A 15,198-nucleotide genomic window follows, 5' to 3' on the forward strand; every position below is an offset into this window, starting at 1 on the left:
GTTCTGCATGGCAGAAGCTGGGGTTTGGGGTGATCCAGTTTTTAACCAGTTACAAATCTGCCTTGCCTGATCCTTAGTGTTTCACAGTATTATCACCTAATGTCTCATCCTCTCCAGTTCAGTATATTGGCATTTTTTATTAGCTGAAAGCTTGTCAAGGAAGATATCGAGTAGGCAAAAAAATGCAGATCATGGCCATGAATCATGGTGAGCTGTCTCCCACCTTAAATTATAACATTTTATATACAGTCGCTGGGGAACAGGGGTACTGGGAGGGAGGGAGGATACTGGGAAGACTTCATGAGTCATTGTTAAACCTGGAAAATTAAATTAATTGCCCCTGAGGCTGTCTGGTGTTGGGGGGGTCCCGATGGAGATTAGTTGGAGGGGATCAGCCCCGCAGCTGGGTGGGCTCATGGCTCCTGGTGCCACCCCATGCCCAGGGTGCTGCTTATGGGCAGGTCCTGCACCTTCGGGCTCTCCACTCACTCCCAGGAGGTTTAACAAGGTTCAGGCCAACAGTCTTTATCAATGAGAGAGGATGCTCAGGTGCTTGAGGAGTCTGAGCTGCAGAAAACAGAGTATTTGCATGCTATTTGTCACCCGGAGGCACTGCCGGTCCCAGGCTGGGGACACCACCGCCACGGGAGACACGGAGGACCTGCCACGTGCACCGCTAGCCTGGGGGGAGCATGGTGATGCAGCCAGCCGGTCCTGCTCCAGACTCGTGTCTTTTCTCCATCATGCCCTATGCAGGGAGGATGACGTGTGCAGCCTTGTCCCTGGGACATCGCTATGGGTTAATCCTCTCCAAGGCGGTGATGAGGATTTCACATCTCAGCAGCACCCAATATTAATGGCCATGGTTAGATGCTGCCTTGTGGGAGAGTGATCTCTCTTGCAGCCCACCTCGGTTGTCGCTCTGCTTGAAATCCCTCCTGTAATTTCTCCCTTGCTATCAACCCCATATCCATCCATACCCGTCTGTCGCTGCTCAGATAACTGTGTCTGTCCTTGCCTGATGCTCTCCCTTGGAGCACCAGGACTGATAATTCATTATTTGTCTTTGTGGGACAATTAGCAACAGGGCTGATTCTCAAGTTCCTGGTCCCTGCTGCGATGCTGCGAGCTGCTGAAATGCTGTGAAGACTTTTTGGGAAGGAGCTTTTAAAGGACAAACCAAGTGGGAAGACTAAAAGGGGAATTCCCCAATCTCTGTAGGTGTTTCAGGCTCCACATTTTCCTTGTGCTGGAGCTCTCTGTGCACTCAGGCGCAGTGAGCTGATGTGGCGTGCAGAGCTAGAGGGGGGATTTTGCAGCACGGTGTCTTGTTTGCAGGGTACCTCTCATTGTGGAAAGGGACGTTTCAGGTAAAATTTTATCAAGAAGGTTTCTTAGGATGGGTTGGGAGAGGAAGTCTTTGGTTTCACAGGCTGCGTCCCACCCCAGCTGTGCTCTCTGGTGTCAGGGGAGGAGGGGGAGGGAGGTGCTTCTAGGGCTGTTCCTCTGGGTCTTTTTTTTAATGAGAATTTTCCAAAAGCATCATTTCCATCCCAGGATGGGACAAGGTTGTGAAATGCAGTGCTTGATTTTTGAGTTAGCTCCAGCTATGCCTATACTGGCAACAGAATGGCACTAGTACTGCAACCAGTTCTGACACGTCTATTTTCAGGTCATAGTGACCATGGTAATGGGGAAACCTGCCTAAAATAGCCTGTCCCTGGCACTCACCCCCTTTTTTTGCAAGACACGAGGAATGATGCAACTCTGTTAGGAGCAGACCGCAGGAGGTGATGCTGTGCTGCGAAACCCTGGCGATGATTCCCAGCTGAGCGCAGATGCAGGACACATTTAATAACCATCCTTTAGGCTACCTGCACAGCAAAAGGCAAGAAGTAGCTCTTATTTGAGCAGACCCTGACGATGCAGGGACCCTAACGCTGCATGTCCCACCCCCCCGGGTTTGATGCCGCATCCCCCAAGCAGCGAGCATGCAGCAGGCACCTCTGCGGCATGCAGAGCTCGCTCAGAGCCCTTGTGGATGCAGATCGCTGGAGCGAGGCGCAACCGGAGGTTTGGTAACAGCCGTTTCGTAAGCCGCCGCTTTCGTAACCGGTTCCTTTGACACCCAGCAATCAGGGTCGTGTTGCTTGTTCCTCGTGTTGTGCATTGTTTGAAAACCGCTGATGCTCTCAGAATTGTCCCTCCGAGCCAAACCAGCCTCTTAACCATGTCTCTGTCATAACGCCGTTTCCTCTGCATGCCACGCAACCTGAAGAGCAGCGTCTTCCACCTCTAAATGTGCAGGTTCAGGCAGAAAACTCACCACTCCACCTGTACGTCCTTATGCAGTTTTTTCGCTGCGATATTGCAAATTAACTTTTGCCCCCCTTGCCCCAGCTGTAGCTCAGCCCCCGGCTGGATGGGGTCACCTTTGGGGGTGCTGGAGAAGAGAGGGAGAAGCGACCAAAGGGACAGCAGGATCAGTCCTCCCTGGGTAGCAGCCTCCCAGACATTCCCTACGTTTTGGAAAAGCTTTATTTCCAAAGCAAAGCTCGTTGGGGCAGCATGGCCCCAGCCACTGCATCTGCCCAAAGGCAAGCTTGTCTTTTGAGATGCTGGTGGAGGAGGCGAAAGGGAACCTGCACAGGCTGTGTGCTGCATTTGATATGGTTTGGCTTTTTTAATGGGTGTTACTTAAAGCGTTGTGGTGTGTCTGTAACTGATAGAGCTGGGATGAGATGAAGGCTCTGAGAAGGATGAGTGTGCTGGCCAAGGCAGCCTGCCATGGGGAGGAGATGAGAGTGCAAAGCTCAGTCGTTCCATCTCTTCACCTGAACGTGGGGACATGTATGCACCACCAAACGCTGCTGGGTTTCGGAAGGCTTTGAGAAGCCACAGCGCTGGCAGGACCCCAGGTCTCGCTGCTCGTATGGGTGCAGAGAGCTCGGGCACGGAGCAGGCCGAGGTGGGGTTAGATATATGTGACGTGTCACTTCGGCTTCATACCAGAGACCTGCCATGAAGATGAAAGCATCTCTAACCGCTCTTTGATAGTATTATGTGGAGCTGTTTAATTGAAGAGGAGACACTACAGAAGCCTTATTCTGTCCCAGTGCACCGCCTCCTTTTGTTCAGCAAGCACCTTCAGTGCGGAGGCTTTTCTGGCTTGTTTTTAACCCAGGTTCTCCTCACTGGTGGCGGTGGGGGTCTCTCCTGGCCCCGCTCCCCTGGAAGCGCTCCATCGGCTTTATCGGGTCCTTCTCCTCAGCACCCGCAGTCCAGGTGTGATCAACCCCAGGACATCCATTAGGGTGCAGGATGAGGCTGCTGGCCTTGGGGCACCGTGGGGATTCAGCAGCTCAGAGCCCCCCTGGGTGGGTGTCAGGGTCCTCCTGGGGCTCCCAAATCCATCCTGACGCCCGCCCCGTCCCGCAGGTGCGGATCTGGGAGATCCCCGAGGGAGGCCTGAAGAGGAACATGACGGAGGCTGTCCTGGAGCTGTATGGGCACAGCCGGCGCGTCGGCCTCGTCGAGTGGCATCCCACCACCAACAACATCCTCTTCAGCGCTGGCTATGACTATAAGGTGAGCCCTGCCCCGCGCGGCTGCTGCCCAGGACTGCCCTTGCAAAGGCTTTCCCTGCTCGTGACACAGGTGGGAGTCACTTGTGTGCAGGCAGGGCAGGATCCTGCTGGCTGGAATAAAATGACCCACCGTGTCTGCAGCAGACAGTACCTTCCCTCATGCAAGGGTCTTGCACCCAGTCTTAAGGACTATTGTAATTTTGCACAAGCAGCAGCTGCAGGGCGGCCCTGGGAGGATGGAAGGGGGGTCTGTAAGGGATGAGGGGGCGATTTCAGCCAAAATAGGAGATATTAAGATGCCTGAAGCAGATGTGGAGGTTGCAGCAGGGGTGGGGTGTCTCCTGGAGTGGAGATGCCAGGGCAGCCTCCCCGCTTCCCACAGGTCCTCATCTGGAACCTGGACATTGGGGAGCCGGTGAAGATGATCGATTGCCACACGGATGTCATCCTCTGCATGTCTTTCAACACCGATGGCAGCCTCCTGGCCACCAGCTGCAAGGACAAGAAGCTGCGGGTCGTGGAGCCGCGTTCCGGCAGGGTCCTGCAGGTGCGGTGCTCATGCCGGGGGGCTGTGTGCTGCATGGGATAGGGGGGTTAGAAATAAGATCTTAGGGAGGAATCCCACTGAAAACACATAAAAACATTTGCAAGGTACTGTACGTACTCATGATGTGATGTTGTGCATGTGTCAATGTCTGCAGGTAATTCTCTGCTTGTTGTTAAAATTAGGTGAAGGTGTTGGGGAGGGCTTGGCTTCATTCCAAGCACGGGAGTTGGAAGCTTTTCTTCTTTTATTAAGTAAGGATTTGTGGAAAATAGAAATTAGGCAGGGTGTGTGTGTGCAGAAAGTCCCAGAAAGAGCCACAGTTTGGAGGAAGACAGTGGTTTCTCAGTAAAGGTGATATCTAATATTCAGGGAGATGATAGGCATTTTCATTTTGCACAGGGGACAGGTGTTGAATCACCGTACCTCCATCCTGGCTGCCACCCCACCAGCACGGAGCTGATGCTTCACCGGGATGAGGCGGGAGAGGCGTTGGGGGGGCAGCAGGTTGGGGTACCTGCCAAAGAAGGGGCTTTCCTGGGATGAGGGTCAGGTCTGGGGGCCGCAGCGGGGGGGTGGCTGGCGGTGAGCATGCTCCTGTCTTGCAGGAGGCCAGCTGCAAGAACCACCGTGTCAACCGGGTGGTCTTCCTGGGCAGTACAAAGCGGCTGCTGACGACAGGGGTGTCGCGCTGGAACACGCGACAGATTGCCCTCTGGGACCAGGTGGGTGCCAGGACCCCTGCTCCGTCCCCGCTGGGACCCCTGCTCAGCACGAGCATCGGGACAACTTGGTTAATAAAGTGCTTTTCCCTGTTGTGCAGGAAGACCTGTCCATGCCCCTGATAGAGGAGGAGATTGATGGGCTCTCAGGTCTCCTCTTCCCTTTCTATGATGCCGACACTCACATGCTGTACTTGGCTGGCAAGGTACGGGCTGTGCTTCGCGTCCCGCAGCTGTGGGAGCTGCGGCATCTCCCGGGGAGGTGAAGGGGCCGCTCTCCAGCAAACTGTGTGGGGGAGAAGCGCCGTCCTGGAAGGAGGGCTGTCCTGAGCCCCAAGCAAAGTGTTACACAGCTCTTTGGCCACGAAACCCTGGTTCGGAGAGGTGCCTGCCAGTGTTGCATGAGTGGGCAGCCTCCTGCTGGGTGATGCACAGGGCTGCAGCATCCCCAGCCTGTATCCCTCCAGCATTTCCCAAGGACAGGGTGCTAGGGGTTGTTATCATGGTCTTTATTCAACCTCATGTTTGCCAAAGCACTAAACCATCCCTCTTCCCTGCACTCACTCCAGGGCGATGGCAACATTCGGTACTATGAGATCGGCTCGGAAAAGCCCTACTTGAGTTATCTCATGGAGTTTCGCTCCCCAGCACCGCAAAAAGGACTGGGTAAGGATGGCTGTGCTGCTGACCCTTCGCTCTGAACATGCAAAAGGTAGATGATGGAAGGCGCTTAATTAAATGCCACAGGCAAATGGGTTTGGCATGGGTTTGGCAGGCACTGTGCCAGCTCTGGAGCATCAACACAGGGCTGCAGTGCTTGCAGGGCGGTGTTCCCATTGCTGTGCTCTTCCTCTTGCAGTGATTCAGCCAGGCTGGGGCTGGGTCCCAGCCAGGCGCACGCTCGGTGACACCCTTCCTGCTGTCACACATGCCACGGCTTTACCAGGGGACATCAGTCAGCGATTCATGTGATTTGTCCTGAATAAAAGCTGCTCATGCCTTTCCCAATGTCCCTGCAAACGCCTTCGGTATGGCCCAGGTCTATGCCCCAGGTCCCCAGAGTGATGGCAGGGATTAATTCAGCAAGGATCTGGGTCTCCAAATGGAGAACGAGGACCTTTTGGGGTCCTCCGTGCTGGGGAGGTGGATGGGTCCCAGCTGGCTGCCTGGGGTTCGCAGCACCCGGGGGTTATTGTCTGTGCCTCCTCCGCAGGGGTGATGCCGAAGCACGGGCTGGACGTGTCGGCCTGCGAGGTCTTTCGGTTCTACAAGCTTGTCACCCTCAAGGGGCTGATCGAACCCATCTCGATGATTGTGCCGAGGAGGGTGAGTCCCTTGGGGCGTGGGAACAGGCTGGCTGCGGCAAGTGGCATATGGGGGTGTCCAAAGTGGGTCCAGTGTGATGGAGATGCCCCCGCTTGCACCGCTTTGCTGACCAGTCTGATCGCTGGGTCTCTTTGCACCAGTCTTAGACCTCCCAGTCATTACACTTCCCAGGCATGGGATTCCACGGGGGTTTTACCCAAAGCTGAATGGGAATGTTTTTAGAAAATGCATCTCTGCATTGCTCCTGGCCTTGATGCAATCGATTTGTGCAAAATCAGCTTGGTCCATTGCGACGGGCAGGAAGGGGCTTGTCTCACCTGAGGTTTGGGGGCTGTTTCTGGTAAAAATATATCTCAGAGGTGGACCTGGAGCAGGGTTTGGCGTTTGCCTTCCCAGCACCATCTGTAGCTGGAAGCAAACCCAGCTGCCGGCCAGGGCTGTGTGGAGGAGCCGGTCCTGGGCTCTGCCGCAGCTCAGCAGCCGCTCGTCCTCCTACGGCCCCTTGGCACTGCTGCTGCCAGTGGCCAAGCCAGCATTTCCCAGATCCACCACGTGTGCCCTGAGCAGGCAGCGCTGGCATTTCTCATCTAACTTAATGGTGCAAACACCAGTTTATTGCTTCCCCAGATGCCTTGGGTGGGTGCATTGCTGCATGCCAAAGGAGTGAGCGCAATCGTTTGCAGCACATTGCGACGTGTAGTTAAAATCGTGAGCAGATTCACGGAGGCACTTGCTTTTCTTTCCCCGTGTTTTCAGTCAGAAACATACCAAGAGGACATTTACCCGATGACTCCGGGTATGGAGCCAGCCCTGACGCCGGATGAATGGCTGAGTGGGGTGAACAGAGGTAAAGCCCCCGGTGCTGCGCTGGGTGGGCGGCACGGAGCCCCGAAAACAGCCGGGCAGTGGGATGGGACCGCAGCCCTCCCTGACCCCCTCCCGCGCTCTGCCCCGCTCAGATCCCATCCTGATGTCGCTGAAGGAGGGCTACAAGAAGACATCCAAAATTGTCTTTAAGGCACCAGTGAGGGAGAAGAAGAGCGTCGTCGTTAATGGCATAGACCTGCTGGAGAACGTGCCGCCCCGGACAGAGAACGAGGTAGGGCAGCGCGGCCCCGGCATGGGGCACGGGAGGGGACAGTGGCTGGCTTGGGGGGGACATTTTCTGGGTGCAGTTTGGAAAGGCGCCACTCTGCGGGTCTCTGCCTGTACTCCTAAACTGAGGTACCCAGTCACCGCGTTTCCCTGTGACTTGAAGCATCCCGCTCCGTATTTACCACAGAGCAACTGAAAGGAGTGACGTTAAGCTCCTAAACTTTTTTTTTTTTTTTTAATTAAAATCCTTCTCTGGGAACAACATACAGCAGTGCTGGGGAAACATCAGCACTTGGTCCTGGAAGGCATTTCTTTTGCCAGAGCCGAGTTTGCAGATTGCATGTGTAGGGTATCCCCAAGCTGAGGGGTAAAATATTAAATCTGAGAGAGCAGGCAGCATGGCAGATGTGGTCGTGTTGCAAAAGCAGCCGAGTTATGAAATGGCCCCAGCACGGCTCCAGGGGCTGGCAGGAGGGCGAAGCCCTGGGGGCAAGTGGCTGGAGCGGTCCCTCCAGCTCCCTCCTTCCCTTTCAGCTCCTTCGGATGTTCTTCCGACAGCAGGATGAGATCCGGCGGCTGAAAGATGAGCTCTCGCAGAAAGACATACGGATCCGACAGCTACAGCTGGAGTTAAAAAACTTGCGTAACAGCCCGAAGAATAATTAACTTCCAGGGACGTTTTATAAATAAACTTTCTTTGTTTATACTTGCTCTTTAATTTTATTGTATCCACTTACACAGAATATGAGCCAGAAGTCAAGTGACCTGCCAAGAGCCCACTCGCTAACTGGAAATACGTCCTCCTAGTCTTGTCTAGCACTAAAACCGCTATAACCGAAGGCTACTGCATGAGAGGCAGCTGGGGCATCCACGTGCCCCAGCGATGGTCTTGGAGTAAGTAGATGAGCTGTGTCCCCTCCGTCGGGAATAACCGGCACAGGGGAGCCGAGGCGGCGGCGACTCCCTGGGAAGGCGCGATGCTTTGTTGCTATTAATTTTTTTCCTATGCAAAAATGTGACAGCGGGTGCAGAACTGGAACGGGGTGCAGGAAGGGCTTAATTCACAAAAGCACGCTGCCACGGCGGTGGCCCCGGACCCTTCCCATGGTGGTGGTGCTGCTGGGTGGGCTCCAGCATGGCCAGGCTTTGGGAGGAGCAGCCTGTGAGTGTCCCCAGGCTACAGCCTGGGGAAGGGAGCTGCTCCGTGTGCAAGTATGTGTGCGTGCATGCATCCGTGCACATGCACCTATAGCCTTCTTTAAAAAAAAAAAAAAAAAAAAGAGGCCGGGTTTTCTAAGCAGGGATGGATTTTTGCTCCCTCTGCAAAGAGGGATTTACCCTCCTCCAGTCTGCTGGGACATGTGCCAGTGCCACAGGGAGGGGGGAAGGATGCTACCTGGCTCGCCCTGAGGGTCCCCAGGCAGACACCATGGTGCTGCCCCAAGGGATGGACCCAGGGGATGCTGAAACTGTGTGGGTGCTCGATGGGCTCAGCACATGTGTACAATCATGAGTTTTTGTGGATTAGGCCTGTAGCACAGGGAACGACACCAAATACTGCTAGTTTACCTATATATATATTTTCACTAAATCGAGTTGCTGATCTGCCCAGCACTACCAGTGCAACGGTTTCTCCTCTCTTAATTCACATCGTGCCCTGCACCCACTGCTTCCCCCTCTTTACGTTCAATGTGCTGTCATTGCCTATTATTTATGCTACCATGGAATAGTGATGAAATAAAATGTTTTCAAGATACCAAAACCTTGCCCACTCCTTTCTTTCTCTGCTGAGAGGCCATGCATGAGCGCTGGCCCCCACCGAGAGAGGGTGGTGGGACCCAAAGGGACATTTTTGGGTGTGCACAAAGGTGTCCTCTGCTTGCCCTGGGCTGGGTTGGCTGGTTTGGGCTCCCTGGCAAGGCGAGTGCTGCCGGGGGGAGATGCTTGCTGGAGGGACTTTGCTGGATGGGGGAAACAGCCAAAGGCGAATCGTGGACTCAGAGAATGGTTTGGGTTGGAAGGGACATTTAAAGGTCATCTAGTGCAACCCCCCTGCAATGAGCAGGGACATCTTCAACTAGACCAGGTTGCTCAGAGCCCCATCCAACCTGACCTTGAATGTTTCCAGGGATGAGGCATCTACCACCTCTCTGGGCAACATGTTCCCGTGCCCCACCACCCTCATCGTAACAAATATCTTCCTTGTATCTAGTCTGAATCTCCCCTCTTTTAGTTTAAAACCCTTGTCCTATTGCTACAGGCCCTATTAAAAAGTCTGTCCCCATCTTTCTAATAAATGTCCTATGCTGAAACCAGCCCCAAATTTGCAGGTAAAATGCAGTGGTTCTGCAGCTGCCCTGGCTCCCCATGGCACTGCAGCCAGGCATGCGAGCAAGAGGGCAGCGCGAGGGATGCCGAGATGGAAATAGAGCTTTAAGCTTTATTTCCTTCATTTTCTGTGCTGAAGACTGCGTTAGCATTTGGTGTCAGGACTGGAGTTTCCTAGGTTTATTGTGTCTCATAACTGGGAGGAGAAACCACTTTTTACTCACGTCTTGGCTGCTTCGTGCAGAGCAGCAGTGGCTTGGTCCTGTTTGAGGTTATTTATGTCTTATGGCCTTAGTCAAAGGGGGTGTGTTGGGACTTAGAGCACTAAATTATCTCTTGTAAGGGAAGAGCCAACATTTCTCCAAAGCCCCTTGAATCAATACGAAATGAGCCCAATTACAGCTGCGGGTAGTGATGATTAATGAGCCAATTAGCATATCTGCAAACATCAGCACAAATCTAGTGGCGATTGCTGCCTCTGTTGCAGGTGACAGGGACATCTCGGGGGTGCAGGCGACTGATGCAGGATGCGGCCCCATGGGGTGGCTCTGGGTGGGCTTTAGTGTGCAGCACACCTTTGCAAATCATGCTCAAGGGACTCCCAAAATGTTTGGGATTCACTGAAAATCTCCAGCCCAAGTTGTGATTGTGCAGTTTCCAGGGCAAACCCTTCACCAGCTTCTCACTGCTCCTCTTCTTGCACCTTTCCTCCCAAACTCCCCTGTCAGTAACAGCTTGAGCTTTTCCCGACATTTCCTCCTCCACCATCTGGGTGCTATTTAAAGCAGAAAGCCCATTTTTGGGGGCACTTGATACATCTAATTTTAGCACCAAATTCCCTGCACTGCTGCAACCTTATGACTCGACCATGGAGCAGGGGCCCAACGCAGCTGGGTGCAATCCTGCATTGCTGCAAGGACCCACTGCATCACCCCTCATCCCGGTGATTTGGGGTCACTTGGGAACCATGAGACCTGCTCCTGCACTGCCCCATGTCCTTGCCCTTTGCTCTTGATGAGCCTGTGGTTCTCTTGTGGGTTTTTTAGTTGCTTCCGCGTAGTTCAGCATTTGCCAGGGTCTAAATGAGACCAACGAGTCTGTAACCTCCCAGCTTTTTTTCTCCCGTCCTTCTTGCAGACATTACAGTTTCTTTAAAGCCTCCCAACTGCTCCTTGCTCCTGCAGCGCTAGCAGAGCTGATCCCTTGCTCTCCAGGCCCAGCTCCTCCAGGACCCCTCCAGAAACTTTATCCAGCTTCTGTAATTCACAAACATCTAATTTATCTGCATTTCCCAAGCTGTCCCTATCCAAACCCAGGCTGAGGTCTCACCCTTCCTATACTGCTGCTAATTGCAATTACCTCTCCATCACAGCTGACATCTTCCGGGATAACAGGCTTTAAGGAAAAAGGCTTAAAGATCTCAGCTGTCCGTAGCAGACAGTCCCTTCCTTCTTCAAACGGGGCCATGGGGTGATTTCTTCCCTACTTTGTTTTTCCCGTCCATATTAATGCTGTCCCTCTGTGCTCATCCTTATCAACCTGACCTACTTTCTGCTTCCTCGAGATTTTGCTTTGTTTGAGGCTTGGCCTCCTCGTATGTTTCCTAGCTGCAGGATTATTGTTAATTCTCTGTTTTCCAACATTTTGTGAGTGCCTACTTGAAAAGATTTCTGGTGATTAAAAACCCCCTGAATTTATAGTTGAAGATGTAGGATCTGGTTTTTGAAATCTAAAATTAAGCAAATGCAGAGAAGCCACTATGGGTTTTATTTTAATTAAATGGGAGTTTCCCATCGATTTGCTGAGGATGACACTGGTCCTTCCCTTTTCTGACATCCTTAAAATCAAGGGGTGCTTTGCACTCACAGAACTTGGCCCCGCTTGGCTCAGCGGCTCCAGCTTTGCACCCAGGGACCCTCCGTTGGGAGCTCCCCCCCCCGCCCCAGCAAAAAATTATTAGAAATTTTTACCAACCTGGTACAGTTTTAGAAATTATGCACTGCTGCCTTTTGACCTTAAGTAAGATCCCCAGAATCCACCTTTCCCATTCCATCCTGGGAGGAGGCTCTCAAACACCGAAAGGGGAATTTGGTGCTGAAATGGAGCTGAAACCGCACCAGGATTTGTGCAGCGGACAGCTGCCTCTCTGGGTGTCCTGGCAAGCACCGGGCACGTGCCACATCAACCTGCCTGCTAGGACCAAAGGCTGTGCTTGGACGTACCTGCTTCAGCCAGATGTGGCCACTCCAGATGTTCCGCAGCATCTGTAAGGGCTCAGCAGGGAAACACCTCGTCACCTGCCCTACTGTCCAGCAGCAGCCAGCTTCCAAACAGCGCTGGAAAAAATCACAGTAAAATTAGCAATTACAGCAAAGCTGTACTGTTTGGAGCAAGGACCGGTGGTGGTCTCTCACAGGAGGATGCCCAGGGTGAAAAGCTCACCTGGTCCTACCTCTGCTGCCACCTCCCTTCTCCACGCACATTTAGCAAGTGCCAAGCATCCAAGTGTAATGGAAGAACTCCAAACTGAAAACGTTAAAGTCTTGCCAAAAAGTTCTTCACCGTGTTTTTACTGGCTCCGGGCAGGAGGAGCAAAACCAGCAGTGACAACAACCAGCTGATAGCAGAAAAGTTGTATGGTGACGTTATCTGGACCAAGCAAGAACTGCTGAGCTAAACAGAACAGCAGTCAAAATGCATTTGGAGAAGCACCAGTAAGAGTTAATGGGAGATGCTTGGACAGAAGCTGTCAGGTTTTCCACTTAAAAGGGAAGTAGTAACTGCAGCTCCCGAACCACACATGTACGTACTCTGACTCCAGCCTGTGTCCCACCTTGCGCTTATCCCCCCGACAGCATTAATCCCCACCCCATCCCCTTGCCCAATGCATGAAGCAAAATAGCAGCCGATGATTTAAATCTTCCCTCGGTGATTCGTGCAGCCGTGAATCGGGGCACCGCTGCTGCTGCCAGAGCCTCGCCTGGAAGAAGGGCGAGGGCTATTGCAAGCAAAGCCGTGGGTTGCACAGGGCGATTGCTTCACGCGCTGCCGCGAAGGAAGCGTTCGTCAGCGCTCAGCAGAGCGGGAGAATGGAGGAGAGCTTTCCCAGCTCCGTTTTGGGAGGTGGGAGGAATTATTTGGAGGAGCAGAAGAGAACAATGAGCTGGGACGCCAAGGGAAAGCAGTGCCTGCTGCCCTGGCCTGTTTTGGCACCGGGAAAGCATTGTGGTCCTTCTCTCAGACCCACCTACCATCAGCCTGCAGTGAGTGCAGCACCTTCATCCCATTCCCAGGTTTCCCACTTACTTTCTGCTAGAGCCAAGCTGCTGGTCATGGTCCAGAGGGGCTGGCGGGACGCAGGCAGCAGTCGCACGGCTGCAGGGGGGGCTGCCCTCACTGCAAAACTCATGCTGGGGCATCCTCCCCGGCTGCAGAAACGGCCGCTGCCAGCCCAAACCTCTGCCTAGCCTGCACATTCGCTGCTGGTTTATCTGCGCATCGACATCAATAACTGAAGCCAAAGTACCTCCAGAAAGCCGAGAAACATTTTTGCGTCATGATGAGCTCCACGCAGCTAGATCCTTTGTCAACTCTCATTTTTTAAGTACTCTGCAGTACATTTCTTGTCTTAACGCTGGGGACTGAAAATCCTCAGGGCTCCTAGGGCTGAAGTCTGTAGTCATCAGAGATTTCTAAATTTCAGCATGGGACAATTCATTCTTATGGAAAAATAAGACATCTTTAAAGACAACTGTAACAGATTCTTGGTCAAAGCGGGGATTGTTCTGCAGAGAACCAGGGCAGTGATTACACACCAACCAAAGCATTGCAGGGCAGTATGAGACCCTAGACTATCACTGGTTTAGTGATAGAGATAGTTTAGTTTAGGCATCCACTTTTGGCAAGGATGGTCAGTCGTTACATGTGGCTGCAGACCAGTGGATTTGCCCCTCTATTTATCCAAATCTCAATTCAGAATGAACTGGAATATAAATGTGGTCAAGCGAGTCAGTGCCCCCACCTTGGGCAATAGGATGAACGAATAGGTTTCCCCAACTATTGCTCTCCTCCTGTATAATTGGATAATGTTGACAATTATTTGGGCTCAGAAAGCCTTCCTGACCTTCACCAGAGTTCCGTCCCTTACTTTAAACACCACAATTAGTACAGGTACAAGAAAGCATTATCGAATCAAGCAAGGAGAAGCTGTCCTCAAGGGTGCTAGAAATGCAAACACCTAGGCCATTATGTTATTAAGACTATATGGATTTGCAGTCCCCATATGTTCAGCTTGGCACGTAACAATTTTGACCACCAACATCTTGTTCCTGGCTCGCGTACGCTCATTGCCAGGCACTGCACAACCCCGAGCAACACAGGAGGGAGGTTTTGTTTGTGAAGAGGGGTCACAAACAAGGCTGGAAAGCCCCGGCAGGACATTTTAGGTGGTTTGAGCTTTACGACAGGTTCAGGACAACAGGCCAAAATAAAGCACCTCAGGAACCAACTCCTAACGACTTCTCCAAAATAGGAGCCAAGGGAGGGCTCTGCTTTTCCATGAAGAACCTTTTCCCAGCACCCGACAAGTTCCAAGGTAAAGCAAGTTTCATGCTACATGTAACAACAAATGCACAAATGAGAATAGTTTGGGCATCTGGCAAACACCAGGCTCCATCCCCACGGTCCCTGCCCAAGCAGATCGATCAGCCCTAGACTGCTGCACAACCAGAGCTCTTCAAATTACCATGTAGTTAAAAGGCAAACCAAGAGCAGAAAGAGAAAAGTGACACAAAACCCTGGCATTTGAACATGCTGAACTCTGCCATTATTCATTCCCGACAGTATTTCTACCTGGGTTTTCCTGCTGAACTGTTATAAAGCACTGGGGTTTGCAGTTTTTTTCCAAGAGTATATAAGTCACTAAGCATCACTGCAAGTTGCTAAGTATCTTTAGCCAGCACTTATGTACATCCAGAGCACTTGGGAAAACAAGCCCTTGGTTCTCAGCATGACAAGACTGTACTTATATACTATGAAATATGAAATAACTGTGAAATTATCCCCATTGGGCAAACCTTGTTTTTGTTTTCAGTGGCAGTAGGCAGGCAGAAGTCACTTAGTTTTCCCTCTCCCAGCACACACAGTCAAAACCTTGCTGTTCATCAGATGCATTCATGCTTCTTCCCTCTCTCTCATCTCCCAGACCATTAGTGCTTCAGAAGAACTGAACAGCGAACAGGATGTCGCTTCACAGGCAAAGCAGTAAATACCAGGCATGGGTAGCAAAGATCTTACTGCTGCAGTTTTGAGACACCTAATTAATTCCAAAGTAAGCTTTGAAACAATTAACAGTACAAAGAGAAGTGTTACTTAAATGACACCTGGGCCATTCACTGCTTACACAGGGCGAAGAGCTTAAGGGTTTCTGAATGCTTCCACGGTAAGAGGAAAAACACCTTTGCAAGCCAGCGGTGGCTCGCTAGAGCCCACGGGTGACAGGTTAAACCAAACGTCACTTCAGCATTGCTGCATCTTGTGCGTGCAAAGGACATGTTCATCTGGATGTCCTTGTTTGCTATGTCTCTGGGACTTAGGG

General features: G+C 52.3%; 1 protein-coding gene across 4 annotated transcripts in view; it reads left to right on the plus strand.

Annotated features, from left to right (window-relative positions):
• CORO2B (coronin 2B) overlaps positions 1–9,036 on the plus strand; it is a 45,566-nt gene extending 36,530 nt beyond the window's left edge. For 3 of the 4 annotated variants that reach the window (XM_069798671.1, XM_069798673.1, XM_069798670.1), the window contains 9 exons: positions 3,439–3,588; positions 3,970–4,134; positions 4,740–4,856; positions 4,955–5,059; positions 5,423–5,519; positions 6,067–6,179; positions 6,936–7,026; positions 7,139–7,278; positions 7,809–9,036. In XM_069798671.1, the coding sequence (XP_069654772.1) occupies positions 3,439–3,588; positions 3,970–4,134; positions 4,740–4,856; positions 4,955–5,059; positions 5,423–5,519; positions 6,067–6,179; positions 6,936–7,026; positions 7,139–7,278; positions 7,809–7,940 (1,110 nt within the window). In that variant the 3' untranslated portion in view covers positions 7,941–9,036. The remainder of the gene's footprint in view (positions 1–3,438; positions 3,589–3,969; positions 4,135–4,739; positions 4,857–4,954; positions 5,060–5,422; positions 5,520–6,066; positions 6,180–6,935; positions 7,027–7,138; positions 7,279–7,808) is intronic. The other variant, XM_069798674.1, reaches the window with a different exon arrangement.
• Positions 9,037–15,198: the final 6,162 nt, after the last annotated feature.

Source organism: Haliaeetus albicilla, chromosome 12, assembly GCF_947461875.1.
Source record: "Haliaeetus albicilla chromosome 12, bHalAlb1.1, whole genome shotgun sequence".
Lineage (NCBI taxonomy): Eukaryota > Metazoa > Chordata > Aves > Accipitriformes > Accipitridae > Haliaeetus > Haliaeetus albicilla.